General features: G+C 35.3%; 1 protein-coding gene across 1 annotated transcript; it reads right to left on the reverse strand.

Moving 5' to 3' along the window:
* Positions 1-4,571: 4,571 nt before the first annotated feature.
* On the reverse strand, positions 4,572-7,139 carry LOC123315429. The gene has a single exon (XM_044901118.1). The coding sequence runs from the start codon at positions 7,137-7,139 to the stop codon at positions 4,572-4,574; it is 2,568 nt and encodes an 855-aa protein (XP_044757053.1).
* Between the last annotated feature and the right edge of the window lie 8,673 nt (positions 7,140-15,812).

The following is a 15,812-nucleotide window of genomic DNA, read 5'->3' on the forward strand; positions in this document are numbered from 1 at the left end:
AGAGAATTGCACTCCAGAGAGCAGTTCAAAGTGAACTGGAAAATGAAAAATGGAAAAAAAATAAATTCGATTTTTTTTTTTAACAAATTCAGATATTTGAAAGTTTATCATGAAAATATAGGTTTTCAAATAAGCTGGATCCATTGCGAGCATTCTCGAAAGCCTATTTCTCACCGTAATATAACAAGAGATATTGCAGATTGAAATTTTCAACTTTTGAAGAATGACATCTCCGAAATGAAAATCTGAACGGTGAGAGATAGGCTTTTGGGAATGCTCGCAATGGATTCAGCTTATTTGAAAACCTATATTTTCATATCGAACTTTCAAATATCTGGCTTCGTTTAGAAAAAAATCGAATCTATTGTTTTTCCATTTTTCATTTTTCAGTTCACTTTGAACTGCTCTCTGGAGTGCAATTCTCTATTGAATCATCAACTGTTAGGTTTGGTTGAATCAAAAAGTAAGTATTATACACTCCATATCCTGAGACAGTAGTAGGACACCCTGATTTTTATGCGGAGGAGCAAATAGGTCATTTTAGGGGGTCTAAGCCCTTGCTCATTTTTGACCCAAAAAATCGAGATTTTCGATATTTAGTTGTTGAGCTGGAATGAAAGCCTGATCAATGCTGATTACGAAATCGGAAATCCCAATTGGATCAGAAGAATATAACAAGAGATATTGCGGATTGAAATTTGCAACTTTTGAAAAATGCCATTTTCAAGATGAAAATCTGAACGGAGAGAGATAGGCTTTCAGCAATACTTGCTATAGGTTCAGCATATTCGAAAACCTATATTTTCATGATGAACTTTCGAATATCGGACGTTGTTTGAAGAAAAATCGAATTTATTTTTTTTCCATTTTTCATTTTCCAGTTCAATTTGAACTGCTCTCTGGAGTGCAATTCTCTATTGAATCATCAACTGTTTAGTTTGGTGGAATCAACGAAGTAAGTATCATACACTCCATATCCTAAGACAGTAGTTGAACTTCCTGATTTTCAGGCAGAAGAGCAAATAGGTCATTTTAGGGAGGTCTAACCCCTTGCTCATTTTTGACCCAAAAAATCGAGATTTTCGATATTTAGTTTTTGAGCTGAAATGGAAGCCTTATCAATGCTGATTACGAAAACGGAAATTCCAATTGCGAGCATTCTCGAAAGCCTATCTCTCACCGTTCAGATTTTCATTTTGGAAATATCATTTTTTAAAAGTTGAAAATTTCAATCTGCAATATCTCTTGTTATATTCGTTTGATCCAATTCGGATTTCCGGTTTCGTAATCAGCATTGATAAGGCTTCCATTTCAGCTCAACAACAAAATATCGAAAATCTCGATTTTTTGGGTCAAAAATGAGCAAGGGCTTAGACCCCCCTAAAATGACCTATTTGCTCCTCGGCATAAAAATCAGGGTGTCCTACTACTGTCTTAGGATATGGAGTGTATAGTACTTACTTTTTCGATTCAACCAAACCTAACAGTTGATGATTCAATAGAGAATTGCTCTCCAGAGAGCAGTTCAAAGTGAACTGGAAAATGAAAAATGGAAAAAAAATAAATCCGAATATTTTTTTTAACAAAGTCAGATATTTGAAAGTTTATAATGATAATATAGGTTTTCAAATAAGCTGGATCCATTGCGAGCATTCCCAAAAGCCTATCTCTCACCGTAATATAACAAGAGATATTGCAGATTGAAATTTTCAACTTTTGAAAAATGACATCTCCGAAATGAAAATCTGAACGGTGAGAGATAGGCTTTTGGGAATGCTCGCAATGGATTCAGCTTATTCGAAAAAATAATATTTTCATATCAAACTTTCAAATATCTGGCTTCGTTTAGAAAAAAATCGAATCTATTGTTTTTCCATTTTTCATTTTCCAGTTCACTTTGAACTGCTCTCTGGAGTGCAATTCTCTATTGAATCATCAACTGTTAGGTTTGGTTGAATCAAAAAGTAAGTATTATACACTCCATATCCTGAGAGAGTAGTAGGACACCCTGATTTTTATGCGGAGGAGCAAATAGGTCATTTTAGGGGGTCTAAGCCCTTGCTCATTTTTTACCCAAAAAATCGAGATTTTCGATATTTAGTTGTTGAGCTGGAATGAAAGCCTGATCAATGCTGATTACGAAACCGGAAATCCCAATTGGATCAGAGGAATATAACAAGAGATATTGCGGATTGAAATTTGCAACTTTTGAAAAATGCCATTTTCAAGATGAAAATCTGAACGCAGAGAGATAGGCTTTCAGGAATACTTGCTATAGGTTCAGCATATTCGAAAACCTATATTTTCATGTTGAACTTTCAAATATCGGACGTTGTTTGAAGAAAAATCGAATTTATTTTTTTTCCATTTTTCATTTTCCAGTTCAATTTGAACTGCTCTCTGGAGTGCAATTCTCTATTGAATCATCAACTGTTTAGTTTGGTGGAATCAACAAATTAAGTATCATACACTCCATATCCTAAGACAGTAGTTGAACTTCCTGATTTTCAGGCAGAAGAGCAAATAGGTCATTTTAGGGAGGTCTAACCCCTTGCTCATTTTTGACCCAAAAAATCGAGGTTTTCGATATTTAGTTTCTGGGCTGGAATGGAAGCCTAATCAATGCTGATTACGAAACCGGAAATCCCAATTGTATCACACGAATATAACAAGAGATATTGCAGATTGAAATTTTCAACTTTTGAAAAATGACATTTCCGAAATGAAAATCTGAACGGTGAGAGATAGGCTTTTGGGAATGCTCGCAATGGATTAAGCTTATTTGAAAACCTATATTTTCATGAAAAACTTTCAAATATCTGACTCTGTTTGAAAAAAAAATCGAATTTATTTTTTTTCCATTTTTCATTTTCCAGTTCACTTTGAACTGCTCTCTGGAGTGCAATTCTCTATTGAATCATCAACTGTTAGGTTTGGTTGAATCAAAAAAGTAAGTACTATACACTCCATATCCTAAGACAGTAGTAGGACACCTTGATTTTTATGCAGAGGAGCAAATAGGTCATTTTAGGGGGTCTAAGCCCTTGCTCATTTTTGACCCAAAAAATCGAGATTTTCTATAGTTAGTTGTTGAGCTGGAATGGAAGCCTTATCAATGCTGATTACGAAACCGGAAATCCCAATTGGATCATACGAATATAACAAGAGATATTGCAGATTGAAATTTGCAACTTTTGAAAAATGACATTTCCAAAATGAAAATCTGAACAGTGAGAGATAGGCTTTCGAGAATGCTCGCAATTGATTCAGCTTATTTGAAAACCTATATTTTCATATCAAACTTTCAAATATCTGAGTTCGTTTGAAAAAAAAATCGAATTTATTGTTTTTCCATTTTTCATTTTCCAGTTCACTTTGAACTGCTCTCTGGAGTGCAATTCTCTATTGAATCATCAACTGTTCAGTTTGGTGGAATCAACAAAGTAAGTATCATACACTCCATATCCTAAGACAGTAGTTGAATTTCCTGTTTTTCAGGCAGAAGAGCAAATAGGTCATTTTAGGGAGGTCTAACCCATTGCTCATTTTTGACCAAAAAATCGAGATTTTCGATATTTAGTTTTTGAGCTGAAAAGGAAGCCATATCAATGCTGATTACGAAACCGGAAATCCCAATTGGATCAGACGAATATAACAAGAGATATTGCAGATTGAAATTTTCAACTTTTGAAAAATGACATTTCCAGAATGAAAATCTGAACGGTGAGAGATAGACTTTTGGGAATGCTCGCAATGGATTCAGCTTATTTGAAAACCTATATTTTCATATCAAACTTTCAAATATCTGGCTTCGTTTGAAAAAAAATCGAATCTATTGTTTTTCCATTTTTCATTTTCCAGTTCACTTTGAACTGCTCTCTGGGTGTGCAATTCTCTATTGAATCATCAACTGTTAGGTTTGATTGAATAAAAAAGTAAGTATTATACACTCCATATCCTAAGACAGTAGTAGGACACCCTGATATTTATGCAGAGGAGCAAATAGGTCATTTTAGGGAGGTCTAACCCCTTGCTCATTTTTGACCCAAAAAATCGAGATTTTCGATATTTAGTTTCTGAGCTGGAATGGAAGCCTGATCAATGCTGATTACGAAACCGGAAATCCCAATTGGATCAGACGAATATAACAAGAGATATTGCAGATTGAAATTTTCAACTTTTGAAAAATGACATTTCCGAAATGAAAATCTGAACGGTGAGAGATAGGCTTTTGGGAATGCTCGCAATGGATTTAGCTTATTTGAAAACCTATATTTTCATATCAAACTTTCAAATATCTGGCTTCGTTTAAAAAAAAATCGAATCTATTGTTTTTCCATTTTTCATTTTCCAGTTCACTTTGAACTGCTCTCTGGAGTGCAATTCTCTATTGAATCATCAACTGTTATAATTATAATAATAATAATAATTTAATAATTCTCAGTATCAAGATACAGGAAGCGTCAAAGAAAAAAAATCAAATACAATAGTATTCAAAAAATATGTAAGTTATTTTGTGAAGGACTAGTACCACAATTACACATAAAACAAAACATTGTTGATCCATTTATTCATGTAAAAAAGAATGAAGGCCGGTCCAAAAATTCTTTCAAGCTATATACAGTAGTCTTCAACAGAGCCCTCTTTATCTCCCTGTCGAATCTTGTAGCATTTAACCGTTTTATAGTATCCGGTATCGAATTGTACAAAACGGCTCCCCAGTAATCAACAAATTGCTGTGACGATGTTAGACGATGAAAGGGTATTTCTAAGGCTGTTCTATTTCTTGTTCCATATGGATGCCTCTGCATATTCCTCGGGAAGTTTCTGATATTAGCATGCACATACTTCAGTGTGGATGATATGAAAATACTTGGGACAGTCAAGATGCCCCCAGCCCTGAATGCCTCTCTACAACTGTCTCTGGGTCCAAGGCCGAAAAGAGCCCTTATAGCCCTCTTCTGGAGTAAAAGCACTCTTTGCGCTTCCGATGAACTACCCCAAAAAAGAATGGCGTAGGAGGCCACACTATGGAAGTTGGCAAAATAAGTTAGCCTGGCCATTTCATATGTTGTGCACATTTTCACCCGTCGAATGGAATACACAGCCACTGACAGTTTTGCTACCAGTCCATCAATGTTGGTCCTCCATCCTAGTCCAGATTCCAAATGGACTCCCAAAAACTTAACGGAGGCTCTCTGATCCAATGCATGGGAAAATGTGAGCTGCTGAGTCTTGCTCTCATTCATTTTCAGTCTATTCGCCTGAAACCACTTTCCGATGTCTTCCAGTAGTTTCTCCGCTTTAGTTCGTATCTCGTCCACACTTCTACCTCTCAGCATAACAGAGGTATCATCAGCAAACAGTACAGCTCCATAAAAACTTATATTCCAGATCAGGTCATTAATGAAGATCAAAAAAAGGATTGGGCCAAGCACCGAACCCTGCGGGACACCTATCTTAATCTTTCGGCTGGTGGACTGCTCATTCAACCAGGTAACCAGTTGTTCTCTCTCAGATAAGTATGAGGCAATTAACTTAAGTGGAATGCCCCTCGCTCCATAGTAAAACAGCTTCTCAAGCAACGTACCATGATCAACGGTGTCGAAAGCCTTTGAAAGATCAACACACAACAACTCAGCAATGTCATTACCATCCCAAGCTGCAGCAGTAAGCTTGAGAACTTCCCATATGGCTGTCACAACCGATCTGCCCCCCCTGTAGCCGTGTTGATGATCGGAGAAAAATTTGTTCTTTTCAAAAAAATCAACCAATCTCTCCTTGATTGCCATTTCCAGCACCTTAGACAGGACTGGCAAAATTGATATGGGCCTGTAATTTTGTTCTTGATCGGCATCACCTCCCTTGTGAACTGGAACTACCTTTGCCCGTTTCAGCACAGCAGGAAACACTCCCTCTTCCATACACTTATTCACAACGAACGACAAAGGATCGGATAATTCCCTTTTTATCTTCTTCAATAGTTCCACTGAAAAATCATCCACATCTGTGGCAGATTTTTTTTTCAGATTTCCTATAATTGCTTCAATCTCTTCTGGTGTGGTAGGACGAAAGTAACACGATTTACTGTTATCTATTTTGACATTTTTCAGGAAATCTTCGGGTCTGATCTCTGATACAGGTATACTTTCAGCAACTGTCTCACCCAATTCACAAAAATAGGTATTTAAATTTTCAGCACATAGTGAGGTCTTGGCTGAAGATTTCCGTTTCTTATTTGTTTCTGTCCTAATGAGGTGCCATATAGCTTTCTGCTTATTCTCTGAGTTTTCTATAAATGAGGCATTTCTCTGCTTTATCGATTCAGCAATTTCTTGGTGAAACAATCTCTTATAATTATTGTAAACCCGGTAATCTTCATCACTTTTCGTTGTTGCTGCTCTTACTGCTAACGCATCTAATCTGTTTTTCATCCTTATCTGCACATCAGTGAAATAATAATTATTTTTACTCTTTTCCGGTCTGTACCTCACTGGAAAGCATTCATTGTAATCTTTCAGGATAATTTCATAGATCGTGTTGAACATCTCCTCAGAAGATTTCTCCCTCAAGATATCCAACCACCGATATGACAGAAGCTTTTGTTTATATATCTGCACATTGTGGTCACTTATATCTCTTATTTTAATCTTTTTCACTTTTTCCTTCTTTATCCGCTTTTCAGTTATCGCCAATAGTTGTGCCCGATGATCCGACATATGCATATTTATTGTTCTCACCTTAATATTGTCCAAGTCTTTATTTGTGAACACATTAGCTATGCAGGTACTGCTTGTCTTGGTAACCCGTGTTGGCAATGTCGACGTTATAGCCAGCCCATGAGATTTAAGTAGATTCAACAAGTCTCTCATATCGTTACTTTCCACTAGGAAATCTATGTTGAAATCTCCTGCCAAGTATACTTCATGAGCAGGGAACCTCTCAGCCACCTCGGACAACATCTTGTCAACAACGTTCACAAACAGATCAAAATCGCCAGTCGGAGGTCTATATAATGCAATTACTACCAATTTTCGCTTGTTCAGTTCGACCGCCGAAATCTCAATGTGCTTCTCAATAGTGGAGGAAAGAAGCTCCGACAGATTCCTATATTTTAATCCGTCCTTTACAAGAATCATTGTTCCACCATGAATAGAATTTTCTCTACAAAGAGACGAGGCTACTCGATAGTTCTGCATATTCAGAACGTCCATATGCCCTTTTCGAAGCCAGTGCTCCGTTAGGCAGACAACATCAGGATTTAACTCAGCCATGTAAGAATTGAATTGGTCAACTTTTTTCGATATACTTTGTATATTCATATTCATGATTGTTAGGTTGTTAGGTTTGGTTGAATCAAAAAGTAAGTATAATACACTCCATATCCTAAGACAGTAGTAGGACACCCTGATTTGTATGCGGAGGAGCAAATAGGTCATTTTAGGGGGTCTAAGCCCTTGCTCATTTTTGACCCAAAAAAATCGAGATTCTCGATATTTAGTTGTTGAGCTGGAATGGAAGCCTGATCAATGCTGATTACGAAACCGGAAATCCCAATTGGATCAGAGGAATATAACAAGAGATATTGCAGATTGAAATTTGCAACTTTTGAAAAATGCCATTTTCAAGATGAAAATCTGAACGGAGAGAGATAGGCTTTCAGGAATACTTGCTATAGGTTCAGCATATTCGAAAACCTATATTTTCATGATGAACTTTCAAATATCGGACGTTGTTTGAAGAAAAATCGAATTTATTGTTTTTCCAATTTTCATTTTCCAGTTCAATTTGAACTGCTCTCTGGAGTGCAATTCTCTATTGAATCATCAACTGTTTAGTTTGGTGGAATCAACAAAGTAAGTATCATACACTCCATATCCTAAGACAGTAGTTGAACTTCCTGATTTTCAGGCAGAAGAGCAAATAGGTCATTTTGGGGGGGTCTAACCCCTAGCTCATTTTTGACCCAAAAAATCGAGATTTTCGATATTTAGTTTTTGTGCTGAAATGGAAGCCTTATCAATGCTGATTACGAAACCGGAAATCCCAATCGGATCAGACGAATATAACAAGAGATATTGCAGATTGAAATTTTCAACTTTTGAAAAATGACATTTCCGAAATGAAAATCTGAACGGTGAGAGATAGGCTTTCGAGAATGCTCGCAATGGATTCAGCTTATTTGAAAACCTATATTTTCATGATGAACTTTCAAATATCTGACTTTGTTTGAAAAAAAATCGAATTTATTTTTTTTCCATTTTTCATTTTCCAGTTCACTTTGAACTGCTACTGGAGTGCAATTCTCTATTGAATCATCAACTGTTAGGTTTGGTTGAATCAAAAAAGTAAGTACTATACACTCCATATCCTAAGACAGTAGTAGGACACCCTGATATTTATGCAGAGGAGCAAATAGGTCATTTTAGGGGGCTCTAAGCCCTTGCTCATTTTTGACCCAAAAAATCGAGATTTTCGATATTTAGTTTCTGAGCTGGAATGGAAGCCTAATCAATGCTGATTACGAAACCGGAAATCCCAATTGGATCAGACGAATATAACAAGAGATATTGCAGATTGAAATTTTCAACTTTTGAAAAATGACATTTCCGAAATGAAAATCTGAACGGTGAGAGATAGTCTTTTGGGAATGCTCGCAATGGATTTAGCTTATTTGAAGACCTATATTTTCATATCAAACTTTCAAATATCTGGCTTCGTTTAAAAAAAAATCGAATCTATTTTTTTTCCATTTTTTATTTTCCAGTTCACTTTGAACTGCTCTCTGGAGTGCAATTCTCTATCAAATCATCAACTGTTAGGTTTGGTTGAATCAAAAAAGTAAGTATTATACACTCTATATCCTAAAACAGTAGTAGGACACCCTGATTTGTATGCAGAGGAGCAAATAGGTCATTTTAGGGGGGTCTAAGCCCTTGCTCATTTTTGACCCAAAAAATCGAGATTTTCGATATTTAGTTTCTAAGCTGGAATGGAAGCCTTATCAATGCTGATTACGAAACCGGAAATCCCAATTGGATCAGACGAATATAACAAGAAATATTGCAGATTGAAATTTGCAACTTTTGAAATATGACATTTCCAAAATGAAAATCTGAACGGTGAGAGATAGGCTTTCGAGAATGCTCGCAATTCATTCAGCTTATTTGAAAACCTATATTTTCATGATAAACATTCAAATATCTGAGTTCGTTTGAAAAAAAAATCGAATTTATTGTTTTTCCATTTTTCATTTACCAGTTCACTTTGAACTGCTCTCTGGAGTGCAATTCTCTATCAAATCATCAACTGTTAGGTTTGGTTGAATCAAAAAAGTAAGTATTATACACTCTATATCCTAAAACAGTAGTAGGACACCCTGATTTGTATGCAGAGGAGCAAATAGGTCATTTTAGGGGGGTCTAAGCCCTTGCTCATTTTTGACCCAAAAAAACGAGATTTTCGATATTTAGTTGTTGAGCTGGAATGGAAGCCTGATCAATGCTGATAATCCAATTGGATCAGACGAATATAACAAGAGATATTGCAGATTGAAATTTGCAACTTTTGAAAAATGACATTTCCAAAATGAAAATCTGAACGGTGAGAGATAGGCTTTTGGGAATGCTCGCAATGGATTCAGCTTATTTGAAAACCTATATTTTCATGATAAACATTCAAATATCTGAGTTCGTTAAAAAAAAAATCGAATTTATTATTTTTCCATTTTTCATTTTCCAGTTCACATTGAACTGCTCTCTGGAGTGCAATTCTCTATTGAATCATCAACTGTTAGGTTTGGTTGAATCAAAAAAGTAAGTACTATACACTCCATATCCTAAGACAGTAGTAGGACACCCTGATTTTTATGCAGAGGAGCAAATAGGTCATTTTAGGGGGGTCTAAGCCCTTGCTCATTTTTGACCCAAAAAATCGAGATTTTCGATATTTAGTTTTTGAGCTGGAATGAAAGCCTTATCAATGCTGATTATGAAACCGGAAATCCGAATTTGATCAAACGAATAAAACAAGAGATATTGCAGATTGAAATTTTCAACTTTTGGAAAATGACATTTCCAAAATGAAAATCTGAACGGTGAGAAATAGGCTTTCAGGAATACTTGCTATTTATTCAGCATATTCGAAAATCTATATTTTCATGATGAACCTTCAAATATCCGACGTTGTTTAAAGAAAAATCGAATTTATTGTTTTTCCATTTTTCCTTTTCCAGTTCAATTTGAACTGCTCTCTGGAGTGCAATTCTCTATTGAACCATCAACTGTTAGGTTTGGTTGAATCAAAAAAGTAAGTACTATACACTCCAAATCTTAAGACAGTAGTAGGACACCCTGATTTTTATGCAGAGGAGCAAATAGGTCATTTTAGGGGGGTCTAAGCCCTTGCTCATTTTTGACCCAAAAAATCGAGATTTTCGATATTTAGTTTATGAGCTGGAATGGAAGCCTGATCAATGCTGATCACGAAACAAGAAATCTAAATTGGATCAGACGAATATAACAAGAGATATTGCAGATTGAAATTTTCAACTTTTGAAAAATGACATTTCCAAAATGAAAATCTGAACGGTGAGAGATAGGCTTTTGGGAATGCTCGCAATGGATTCAGCTTATTTGAAAACCTATATTTTCATATCAAACTTTCAAATATCTGGCTTCGTTAAAAAAAAAAATCGAATCTATTGTTTTTCCATTTTTCATTTTCCAGTTCACTTTGAACTGCTCTCTGGAGTGCAATTCTCTATTGAATCATCAACTGTCAGGTTTGGTTGAATCAAAAAAGTAAGTTCTATACACTTCATATCCTAAGACAGTAGTAGGACACCCTGATTTTTATGCAGAGGAGCAAATAGGTCAGTTTAGGGGGTCTAAGCCCTTGCTCATTTTTGACCCAAAAAATCGAGATTTTCGATACCTAGTTTTTGAGCTGGAATGAAAGCCTTATCAATGCTGATTATGAAACCGGAAATCCGAATTGGATCAAACGAATAAAACAAGAGATATTGCAGATTGAAATTTTCAACTTTTGGAAAATGACATTTCCAAAATGAAAATCTGAACGGTGAGAAATAGGCTTTTGAGAATACTTGCAATGGATTCAGCTTATTTGAAAACCTATATTTTCATATCAAACATTCAAATATCTGAGTTCGTTTGAAAAAAAATCGAATTTATTGTTTTTCCATTTTTCATTTACCAGTTCACTTTGAACTGCTCTCTGGACTGCAATTCTCTATTAAATCATCTACTGTTAGGTTCGGTTGAATCAAAAAAGTAAGTATTATACACTCCATATCCTAAGACAGTAGTAGGACACCCTGATTTTTATGCAGAGGAGCAAATAGGTCATTTTAGGGGGGTCTAAGCCCTTGCTCATTTTTGACCCAAAAAATCGAGATTTTCGATATTTAGTTTTTGAGCTGGAATGAAAGCCTTATCAATGCTAATTATGAAACCGAAAATCCGAATTGGATCAAACGAATAAAACAAGAGATATTGCAGATTGAAATTTTCAACTTTTGAAAAATGACATTTCCAAAATGAAAATCTGAACGGTGAGAGATAGGCTTTTGGGAATGCTCGCAATGGATTCAGCTTATTCGAAAACCTATATTTTCATGATAAACATTCAAATATCTGAGTTCGTTAAAAAAAATCGAATTTATTATTTTTCCATTTTTCATTTTCCAGTTCACATTGAACTGCTCTCTGGAGTGCAATTCTCTATTGAATCATCAACTGTTAGGTTTGGTTGAATCAAAAAGTAAGTACTATACACTCCATATCCTAAGACAGTAGTAGGACACCCTGATTTTTATGCAGAGGAGCAAATAGGTCATTTTAGGGGGGTCTAAGCCCTTGCTCATTTTTGACCCAAAAAATCGAGATTTTCGATATTTAGTTTTTGAGCTGGAATGAAAGCCTTATCAATGCTGATTATGAAACCGGAAATCCGAATTTGATCAAACGAATAAAACAAGAGATATTGCAGATTGAAATTTTCAACTTTTGGAAAATGACATTTCCAAAATGAAAATCTGAACGGTGAGAAATAGGCTTTCAGGAATACTTGCTATAGATTCAGCATATTCGAAAATCTATATTTTCATGATGAACCTTCAAATATCCGACGTTGTTTAAAGAAAAATCGAATTTATTGTTTTTCCATTTTTCCTTTTCCAGTTCAATTTGAACTGCTCACTGGAGTGCAATTCTCTATTGAACCATCAACTGTTAGGTTTGGTGGAATCAAAAAAGTAAGTACTATACACTCCATATCTTAAGACAGTAGTAGGACACCCTGATTTTTATGCAGAGGAGCAAATAGGTCATTTTAGGGGGGTCTAAGCCTTGCTCATTTTTGACCCAAAAAATCGAGATTTTCGATATTTAGTTTATGAGCTGGAATGGAAGCCTGATCAATGCTGATCACGAAACCAGAAATCTAAATTGGATCAGACGAATATAACAAGAGATATTGCAGATTGAAATTTTCAACTTTTGAAAAATGACATTTCCAAAATGAAAATCTGAACGGTGAGAGATAGGCTTTTGGGAATGCTCGCAATGGATTCAGCTTATTTGAAAACCTATATTTTCATATCAAACTTTCAAATATCTGGCTTCGTTAAAAAAAAAATCGAATCTATTGTTTTTCCATTTTTCATTTTCCAGTTCACTTTGAACTGCTCTCTGGAGTGCAATTCTCTATTGAATCATCAACTGTTAGGTTTGGTTGAATCAAAAGAGTAAGTTCTATACACTCCATATCCTAAGACAGTAGTAGGACACCCTGATTTTTATGCAGAGGAGCAAATAGGTCATTTTAGGGGGTCTAAGCCCTTGCTCATTTTTGACCCAAAAAATCGAGATTTTCGATACCTAGTTTTTGAGCTGGAATGAAAGCCTTATCAATGCTGATTATGAAACCGGAAATCCGAATTGGATCAAACGAATAAAACAAGAGATATTGCAGATTGAAATTTTCAACTTTTGGAAAATGACATTTCCAAAATGAAAATCTGAACGGTGAGAAATAGGCTTTTGAGAATACTTGCAATGGATTCAGCTTATTTGAAAACCTATATTTTCATATCAAACATTCAAATATCTGAGTTCGTTTGAAAAAAAATCGAATTTATTGTTTTTCCATTTTTCATTTACCAGTTCACTTTGAACTGCTCTCTGGACTGCAATTCTCTATTAAATCATCTACTGTTAGGTTCGGTTGAATCAAAAAAGTAAGTATTATACACTCCATATCCTAAAACAGTAGTAGGACACCCTGATTTGTATGCAGAGGAGCAAATAGGTCATTTTAGGGGGGTCTAAGCCCTTGCTCATTTTTGACCCAAAAAATCGAGATTTTCGATATTTAGTTGTTGAGCTGGAATGGAAGCCTGATCAATGCTGATTACGAAACTGGAAATGCCAATTGGATCAGACGAATATAACAAGAGATATTGCAGATTGAAATTTTCAACTTTTGGAAAATTACATTTCCAAAATGAAAATCTGAACGGTGAGAAATAGGCTTTCAGGAATACTTGCTATAGATTCAGCATATTCGAAAATCTATATTTTCATGATGAACCTTCAAATATCCGACGTTGTTTAAAGAAAAATCGAATTTATTGTTTTTCCATTTTTCCTTTTCCAGTTCAATTTGAACTGCTCTCTGGAGTGCAATTCTCTATTGAACCATCAACTGTTAGGTTTGGTTGAATCAAAAAAGTAAGTACTATACACTCCATATCTTAAGACAGTAGTAGGACACCCTGATTTTAATGCAGAGGAGCAAATAGGTCATTTTAGGGGGGTCTAAGCCCTTGCTCATTTTTGACCCAAAAAATCGAGATTTTCGATATTTAGTTTATGAGCTGGAATGGAAGCCTGATCAATGCTGATCACGAAACCAGAAATCCAAATTGGATCAGACGAATATAACAAGAGATATTGCAGATTGAAATTTTCAACTTTTGAAAAATGACATTTCCAAAATGAAAATCTGAACGGTGAGAGATAGGCTTTTGGGAATGCTCGCAATGGATTCAGCTTATTTGAAAACTTATATTTTCATATCAAACTTTCAAATATCTGGCTTCGTTAAAAAAAATCGAATCTATTGTTTTTCCATTTTTCATTTTCCAGTTCACTTTGAACTGCTCTCTGGAGTGCAATTCTCTATTGAATCATCAACTGTTAGGTTTGGTTGAATCAAAAAAGTAAGTTCTATACACTCCATATCCTGAGACAGTAGTAGGACACCCTGATTTTTATGCAGAGGAGCAAATAGGTCATTTTAGGGAGGTCTAAGCCCTTGCTCATTTTTGACCCAAAAAATCGAGATTTTCGATATTTAGTTTTTGAGCTGGAATGAAAGCCTTATCAATGCTAATTATGAAACCGGAAATCCGAATTGGATCAAACGAATAAAACAAGAGATATTGCAGATTGAAATTTTCAACTTTTGGAAAATGACATTTCCAAAATGAAAATCTGAACGGTGAGAAATAGGCTTTTGAAAATACTTGCAATGGATTCAGCTTATTTGAAAACCCATATTTTCATATCAAACATTCAAATATCTGAGTTCGTTTGAAAAAAAATCGAATTTATTGTTTTTCCATTTTTCATTTTCCAGTTCACTTTGAACTGCTACTGGAGTGCAATTCTCTATTGAATCATCAACTGTTAGGTTTGGTTGAATCAAAAAAGTAAGAACTATACACTCCATATCCTAAGACAGTAGTAGGACACCCTGATTTGTATGCAGAGGAGCAAATAGGTCATTTTAGGGGGGTCTAAGCCCTTGCTCATTTTTGACCCAAGAAATCGAGATTTTCTATATTTAGTTGTTGAGCTGCAATGGAAGCCTGATCAATGCTGATTACGAAACCGGAAATCCCAATTGGATCATAGGAATATAAGAAGAGATATTGCAGATTGAAATTTTCAACTTTTGAAAAATGACATTTCCAAAATGAAAATCTGAACGGTGAGAGATAGGCTTTTGGGAATGCTCGCAATGGATTCAGCTTATTTGAAAACCTATATTTTTATATCAAACTTTCAAATATCTGGCTTCGTTTAAAAAAAAAATCGAATCTATTGTTTTTCCATTTTTCATTTTCCAGTTCACTTTGAACTTCTCTCTGGAGTGCAATTCTCTATTGAATCATCAACTGTTAGGTTTGTTTGAATCAAAAAGTAAGTATTATACACTCCATATTCTAAGACAGTAGTAGGACACCCTGATTTGTATGCGGAGGAGCGAATAGGTCATTTTAGGGGGTCTAAGCCCTTGCTCATTTTTGACCCAAAAAAATCGGGATTTTCGATATTTAGTTGTTGAGCTGCAATGGAAGCCTGATCAATGCTGATTACGAAACCGGAAATCCCAATTGGATCAGAGGAATATAACAAGAGATGTTGCAGATTGAAATTTGCAACTTTTGAAAAATGCCCTTTTCAAAATGAAAATCTGAACGGAGAGAGATAGGCTTTCAGGAATACTTGCTATAGGTTCAGCATATTCGAAAACTTATATTTTCATGATGAACTTTCAAATATCGGACGTTCTTTGAAGAAAAATCGAATTTATTGTTTTTCCATTTTTCATTTTCCAGTTCAATTTGAACTGCTCTCTGGAGTGCAATTCTCTATTGAATCATCAACTGTTTAGTTTGGTGGAATCAACAAAGTAAGTTTCATACACTCCATATCCTAAGACAGTAGTTGAACTTCCTGATTTTCAGGCAGAAGAGCAAATAGGTCATTTCAGGGGGCTCT

This window comes from Coccinella septempunctata, chromosome 6 (genome assembly GCF_907165205.1).
Source record: "Coccinella septempunctata chromosome 6, icCocSept1.1, whole genome shotgun sequence".
Classification (NCBI taxonomy): Eukaryota; Metazoa; Arthropoda; class Insecta; order Coleoptera; family Coccinellidae; genus Coccinella; species Coccinella septempunctata.

Coding starts and splice junctions, on each gene's coding strand:
- LOC123315429 (XM_044901118.1), bottom strand. CDS start 7,139: ATGATTCTTGTAAAGGACGGATTAAAATATAGGAATCTGTCGGAGCTT.